We start from the raw sequence: 7,871 nt of genomic DNA on the forward strand, positions 1-7,871 counted from the left end.
CTGTATTCATTCCCACTAGTAATATTTAAACACTTGTGAGCATCTACTATATCCAAGTAATCTGCTTATTGCTGACCATGATGAATGGGGAAAGACCCAACACAAATGAAGCAAACACCCAGACTTCTGACTTCAAAGAACTTAGGGAATTCAGGTTACATGAAAGAAAAATTGGAAGAAAATGGAGGATGAAAAGATTACCAGGGTTTTCAAGGAAGAAAGGAAACAATGTTTATTGAACAGGTACCATAAGTTACGTTTCTAAAATCTTCACAAGTCTGTGAGTTTGCTCTTTATTATCCCTGTTTTACAGATGAGGAAACTGAGTGAAACAACCTGTCGAAAGCCCATATAGCTAACAAGTGGTGGAGGCAAGATTTGACTTCTGTTCTTTCCAATCCTTCTAGGGCACCTGTAGCCAATTACAAGAGGATGGTGTTGGGAGTAAAGGCAGAACAGGGAAGGACAGAGTTCACCAGCTCAGAGAAATATCATGAATAATGAGATGATGGAAAAGCAATCTGGCCAGCACAGAAGAGCTGAGTTAGGAACAGAGTTCATTGTTACCTTCCTGTGCTATAGGGATGGATTTGGGATAGAAATCAGTAGACAGTTTTGACCAATGGAATGATATGATGAAAACAGTAAAGATCATTTTGCAGGTGTTTGCAACATTTAAATGCTGAGGAAGTTCACCAAGTCCTCTTAAATCTGTGTCCAGAATTTCTTCTGCATCATCTCCTTGAATAGTCACTGTAAGGACTTAACCCCTCTGTTCTCCTGGCCCTCCAAACTCTGGCTCTTCCCCCTCTCTTTCCCTCCTCAAGCCCCAGTGGCTTTCAAATGATTTTTACCATGACCCACAGTAAAAGATACTTTTTCTATTGAGATGCAGTACATACACACATGCACATACGCATATGCACAAGCAAACCACACATTTTTGCCAAACACTTCTTACCCTTATTGTTTTCATCACACTTGGTGCTTTCCATTTCATTCAGCTCTATTTTATTACCAACAGAAATGATGGTCAGGACCCACTAAATCGACTTTATGATCCACTAATGGATTAAATGGCATATTTATATACATATGTATTGTTTCACTGCCCACAAAGCATTTGTACTCACATGAACTCATTTTACTCCTACAACCACCTACCAAGTAGGTGGACGCTTTTATCTGCCTTTTTATAAACGATGATTCTGAGGCTCTGAAGAGGGAAGTGACTGTCCCACAGACACAGCGGAGAGACATTTGAGAGAAGGGTCACTGTGTGGATTGTAGATGGTAAGCAAAAGAGAGAAGGCCAATCCCATGTGAACAATGAGTGCATTCACATGCGACACACCTGTACTGAGCACCTACCCCACAGGAACTGGAAGACAGAAGTGAGTAAGCTGCAGGAGCTGGGAGCCGTGGGAGTAGTCTTCATTAGGGATGATGGGGGAGTCTCTAAGAGGTGCTGGTTTATAATTGAATTTTAATAATAAGGCTTTTATTATATTAAGTGCCAGCATCAGGGCAGGAGTGTCTGAGTGATTAAGAGGTAGAGTAATTAGGGCAATTAGCGAAGCCAGGGAAGAGGTGGAAGAATACCAGGGCCCCAGGTGTACAACTGGAGAATGTGCTTCTGCTTGGAAGCAGTCGAGCCCCTGACTTAGCAGGTCTGTTGAGAGGAAAGAATGGGAGGCAGATGGAGCCGTGGGCAAAGGCTGCGGTGCATACCATGGATAGAAGAGACTTGCTGATGGGGGCAGAAAAACAGGCAAAAGAAGCAGGAGGACACTACAGGGATGTGATTGTCACAATTTTAAAGAGGAGAAGAAAATATTATTTTGAACCATTAAAGTGTGTATTTATCAACTCTTTTAACTTTCAGCTTTCACTTTTGGAATGAGAATCGTATTCCCTCATAAAATTCTTGAGAAAATAAACCTATGTTTTGATTTTAGGATCATTATGATTGGGGACTTCGTGCTATTAAATCTGTCTTGGTTGTAGCTGGCTCCCTGAAACGAGGAGATAAAAATAGACCTGAAGATCAGGTACTGCAATGCTAATATGATTTTGTTGAGTGACTAGCTAAACGGTATCCTGTAAGTTAAAATACATACCTGGATAGTGGGTCTGTATGGCGTGACTTTTAAAAAACATAACATCTATTGTTGGCACAGAATATTTTGAGGACTGGCATTTCTTATGTTATTAGAGGTCACAAGTGTTCTTGAGTACAAAGATAGGAATCTGGAAAAGAAAATGCAATTTAAGTACTTGTCAAATATCAGACACAAAAAGTATTTGGCAGTTATAATCAAATAATTCAGTAACCGTGGTTTGATTTCCTCTGAGAAACATTTAGGAAATCTGATTAATTGAGTTGGGATATTAATCCTGAAGTCAGTGAAGACATAGCTTGATGGGAGAGAGTACATCCATTTCATGGGACCTGAGTGGGGCATGAAGGCTGAAACAGGAGGATTGGTTCCCTGACATGTGTGAAATGCTCGGTTGGTTGTTCAGAGCTACTAGGGAAATGTTCTAGCTCTTTCTGTAAAAGTCATCCTGATGTTCGAATGATTGCTTTTCACGTTTAAAGCCCTCTTCAGTGTACAGCCAGTGTGGAACAAAAACCACAACTCAAAACTTTAAGATTATTGTTCTGACCGGGCATGGTGGCTCACGCCTGTAATCCTAGCACTCTGGGAGGCCGAGGCGGGTGGATCGCTCAAGGTCAGGAGTTCGAGACCAGCCCGAGCAAGAGCGAGACCCCGTCTCTACTAAAAAAATAGAAAGAAATGATCTGGACAACTAAAAATACATATATAGAGAGAAAAAAAAAAAATTAGCCGGGCATGGTGGCGCATGCCTGTAGTCCCAGCTACTCAGGAGGCTGAGGCAGAAGGATTGCTTGAGCTCAGGAGTTTGAGGTTGCTGTGAGCTAGGCTGACGCTACGGCACTCACTCTAGCCAGGGCAACAAAGCGAGACTCTGTCTCAAAAAAAAAAAAAAAAAAAAAAAAGATTATTGTTCTGAGATTTTCAGAGTACCTCAAAAGGATCTGATAGGCTGGATTGATTTAAATTCTGGAGTTTGAGCGTTAAGGAGAGAAGGGCCTCAGACCCTTTCTGAAAATCAAAACAGATTATTGGCAGGGAGAAAAGGCCTCCTTGCTGACCTCATCCTGAGGTTTGTCCATGTTTCAGTTCAGCTTTCTCATGTTCTCCTATGTTAACTTTAAATGTTTAACCTCCCCTTAGAATGCCATCCTACTAGAGAACAGTGCCAAAGCTCATGCTTTAGATACGAAGATTAAAAATAACATCTTCAGTGGCTACAGTGTACCTTACTGCAGTGACAGACACACTGAAAGCCCTGGCTTCACCACTGTGCAATATAGCCATGTAACAAAATTGCACTTGTATCCGATAAATGTATACAAATAAAAAAAGATATATAAAAAATATCACCTTTTTTAAGGGTTTGTTAGACCTTGAATTGGCTTTTTAATGAAGTGTTTTCTGTTTTCCTTTCTAGGTACTCATGAGAGCATTAAGGGATTTCAATATGCCTAAAATAGTGACTGACGACATCCCAGTGTTTCTGGGCATGGTTGGTGACCTGTTTCCAGCCCTGGATGTGCCCCGGAGTAGGAGGCTGCACTTTGAACAGATGGTCAGGCAGTCTACCCTGGAGCTCCGCCTGCAGCCTGAAGAGAGCTTTATTCTCAAAGTAAAAGCAGCGTTTACTTTTCACGGCAGCCCTTGGGATTTGCAGTGGAAATAACTGTGGTTAAGTGATACTAAACCAAGACATTAACTTATATTAATGTTACACTGACCTTAGTAAGATCTTAATATATGCTTTCAAGCATTTTAACATGGCTGTATTAAGTAAATGTAGGTAAATATTGGAGTAGTCCCATTCTGTGCGAAGGTGAAAACATAGATATGCATGGTTTTAAGTGTAAGCATACTTTTAATTAGTTTCTAAAATGTCTTGGTTCTTTTTCGTGACATGCACCAAAAATTTATTTTGTTTTCCTCTCCTTTTTAGAGAACATTGGAAATAAAATCATTAGTGCAAGTTTTTAATGGGGGAGGAATGTCAGCATGTCTGAGAATAACTTCAGAAGATATTATCTGACATGTCAAAGGCTTGTGCATATTAATGTTCAATTTGAGTTTAGTGAATACATTAGACATTAAAATACAAATAAAATATCCATTTTAGATATTTTATAGGGCGTGGATCATTGCTCAGTTGTAGATAATAATTGGCCATGTAATGTTTTTATTCAAAACTTCATGAAGAGCCATGATTTTTTTTTAAGTAACCACTGCCATGCACCAAGTAGTACATAAAATAATGGTTTTACTTTATTCTCTTCTCTGGGTCCTATGTGGGAGATCCAGGAAAAACTATACTTTGCACTCGTGGTCTATTTTAACTTTCCCTGAACATGCTGTTGTCAGTGGGGGCTGGCTTAAGTTGTAAGGAAAGAAGAATTGGACAAAAATGGGTCGGTTGCCTTTTTGTCACCAACTCGTTAAAGGAAGCTAGTGACCGGCTGTTCGCTCTGCAGGTTGTTCAGCTGGAGGAACTGTTGGCTGTGCGGCACTCTGTCTTTGTGGTTGGAAACGCAGGCACGGGGAAGAGTAAGGTATAGTAAATTGCTTAATAGTTTTCAGCCATGGAATGAACATTTTCTTTTTTTTTTGGACTATTTTCAGTGCTACTTAAAATAGTTCCCTTCAGTGAAGCCCACCATAATTTTGGATTAGAATCTGAGACCTTAAAATTGCTGTTTGATCAGTCGACATTATTTTTCTTGATATTGGGAAGCGGGGGGAGAAAGAGAAACAAATAGAACATTGCATTCATGTAGGAAAAGTAAGCCGGGATCAAGATTGGGATTTCCACATGAGATATTTAGCATCCTTCTCATGCATTTATATGTATGCTATCCTACTCTATGCACCTTGGATATGTAATTATATAATCATGCTTCAATTCTTTTATCAATGATAAACATATTAAGAGACCGTGGAATGAGGTATCTGGCTTACAGAATTTGATTGGCTCTATCCACATTTATCAAAAATACTTTCTCATCTTTTCTAAGTCATACTAAATTCCCCCTCCCATATCATTAAGAAAAAAAAAAAACCCAAATATTTTCCTTCAGTACTCCCTCAGAAATATAGCCTCCATAGGGCCAAAACAAAACTTGCAAAGAAAAGGAGATGGCAAAAATTTTTTAGGTACCTATTATGTGCTGTGCTAGGTACGTTATATATGATTTACTCTGCACAACAATGATATGCTATGGGTGTTATTATCCCCATTTTTAGTTCACTGCTTGATTTTGTTTGGTCTTACTGACAGTCCTGGCAACATACTTATTTTCTTGGTTGGCAGACGGTATATGCAGAACTGCATGCATTTTAATTCAGGATGCTTGGGTATAAACATATTTGGTAGCCAACAACTAAAAATAATCAGAATGGGCATATGAGATTTTAGAGCACGGGTGTATATAGAACATGCCAGTATTTAGATCAGAACCCAAAGTGGCATCATTGTAAAGGGAGCCTCTATCTAGACATTTTTCTAGTGAAAAATATAATAATCGAAATATTAAAGTAGGTAACTGATAGACCTGTAATTATTTCGTTAGAGTAAGTTTCAGATGTAGGCCATGGTTCAAGGAAGGATAAAATTAAATTCTGTAATTTCCAGTAGATTAATGGTTTCTAAAAATATAAGCTTAATATTCCTAAGGCATTTAATTTCTTTCATCTAGTCTTCACCGCTTCTGTTCTATTCAACATGTACTTAAGCTGATATAACTAGAGCATGGAAGCTCAGGGCCATGTTATTTAGTACCTTATCATTCCAAAGTATTTGACAATTGTTTATCAGTTCTTCAAAGCTCCTGTGAGTAGGTCAGGATGATAAATATCTAAAACAAAAGCTATGGCTTTTCAGAGAAAGCCAAAGGGAGCCTTGGAGCAGATATTTGGGTTAAGGTGTTGATGAATTAAACATGTATCGAATGCCCACTTCTGAGTTCTCATCCTCAAGGCTTCTTTTCCCCAATTATCTGGATCAGGGTTTCTCAGTCTGAGCACTATTGACATTCTAGACTGAGTCTGTTGTAGGAGGCTCTCCTGTGCTTTGTAAGATATTTAGCAGCCTCCTTGGCCTCTACCCATTAGGTGTCCAGAAGCACATCCCATCTTTCCCCATGTCAAGACAGTCTCCTGCTGAGAGCACTGCTCTCGGTCACTAGGTCTGGGAGCACGTGCCAAGCAGCATCATTGGCATCACCTGGGCCCTTGTTGGAAATGTGCATTACCAGCCCCTTCCACACCCTCCCCACCACCTACTTAATTAAAGACTCCAGGATTAGGCCCAGAAATGTGTGTTTTAACACCCTCCATCCAGACAGTTCTGGTGTAGGCTAAATTTTGAGAACAACTGATCTTAATGATTCAGGCAGAGTAGATTTTATAAGCGTGAACACGAATGCTTATTTAAATATAGTCCTTCATTTTGCACACATGGTTAAAAACTCCAAATGATAAAGTGACTTTCTTTATTCTAAATGGTTCAAAGAATCAGGAGAACTTATTGTGCCTCCCTAAGGGTTTGTGGGATTAAACTTTTCAAGATGGTCATGGAATTGCACATGTGTGCATTTTTCCCTTCTCAGTACACATAGAATATCTAGGAACATATAATGAATAAGGAAATTCCTTCAGAAATCTTTTCCATTTGGCTTACATTAGTATTAATTTTTTTTTTTTTTTTGACTCTTCCTTTCTTCCACTCAGATTCTGAGAACACTGAACCGAACATATGTTAACATGAAACAGAAACCCGTTTGGAATGACTTAAACCCTAAAGCTGTGACAACAGATGAACTCTTTGGTTTCATACATCATGCTACCCGAGAATGGAAAGATGGCAAGTAGTATTTCCCTTTTGAAGTGCTAAAAATTTCTTTTTTTCTATCCGGAAAGCTGTTTTTCAGTACAAGCCAATTTTAGTCATAGTCACAGATTTACTGTTTGTGTGTTGGCATTATTGGAAATATAGCAGATCACAACACCATTTATAATGTATAAATTAAAACTAGATTTGAATAAGCACTTGATTTGCATTCAGCAGATCTGTACTCAGAGCTGTGTATTTTATCCCGCATCAATTATGTGGGGGCTCCCTGTAAGTCAGGAGACAATCAGCATGAATGCCTCAGGAAACAGTTATAAAGTACCTGATGCAAAACACTGACTGGAGTTCAGGCAGGTGTTACTCTAGATGCCAGCGACAGCAGTCAATAGGGCGTGTTTCCTGCCCTGGAAGTATCTGTAGACAAACAGATCCCTTTGTTACAATCTGTTACGACTTCCTATTTCAATAAATACACTCACCTTGGCCTCGTCCTTGAGGCTTCTCTCCCTCTCACACCCTACATCCAACCTCACAGCAAATCCTATAGGCTTTACTTTCAAAATAGGTATTGAATCCCAGTCCTTCGCTCCTTTTCCGTAGATACCACATTAGTCCAAGCCACCATCACCTCCTGCCTGGGCTACCACAGTCATATCTCCTTCCACTGGTTTCCTTGCAGTTCGTTTTACATACAGCACTCGGAGGGCTCATTTCAGATGTTACTTCTCTGCTTTCAATTTTCACTGGATTCCCAGCACCCTTAGAATCCAGTCTTTTTCCATGGCCTACAAGGCTCTGTGTAATTGGACCCCCCACCTCAATTGCCACTACTACCATCTCTGACTTAGTTTCCTACACTCTGCCCTTCACTGACTGTAATCCATCATTCTGGCCTCCTTGCTCTTCTT

General features: G+C 39.7%; 1 protein-coding gene across 1 annotated transcript in view; it reads left to right on the plus strand.

Moving 5' to 3' along the window:
• The window catches only part of DNAH11 (dynein, axonemal, heavy chain 11), a 342,929-nt gene that overhangs the window by 149,721 nt on the left and 185,337 nt on the right, over positions 1 to 7,871 (plus strand). The window contains exons 36-39 of the mRNA XM_012659401.1: positions 1,959 to 2,051; positions 3,541 to 3,735; positions 4,589 to 4,666; positions 6,843 to 6,979. Of these exons, the coding sequence (XP_012514855.1) occupies positions 1,959 to 2,051; positions 3,541 to 3,735; positions 4,589 to 4,666; positions 6,843 to 6,979 (503 nt within the window). The remainder of the gene's footprint in view (positions 1 to 1,958; positions 2,052 to 3,540; positions 3,736 to 4,588; positions 4,667 to 6,842; positions 6,980 to 7,871) is intronic.

Source organism: Propithecus coquereli, unplaced genomic scaffold (assembly GCF_000956105.1).
Source record: "Propithecus coquereli isolate 6110/MARCELLA unplaced genomic scaffold, Pcoq_1.0 Scaffold61, whole genome shotgun sequence".
NCBI classification, from domain to species: domain Eukaryota; kingdom Metazoa; phylum Chordata; class Mammalia; order Primates; family Indriidae; genus Propithecus; species Propithecus coquereli.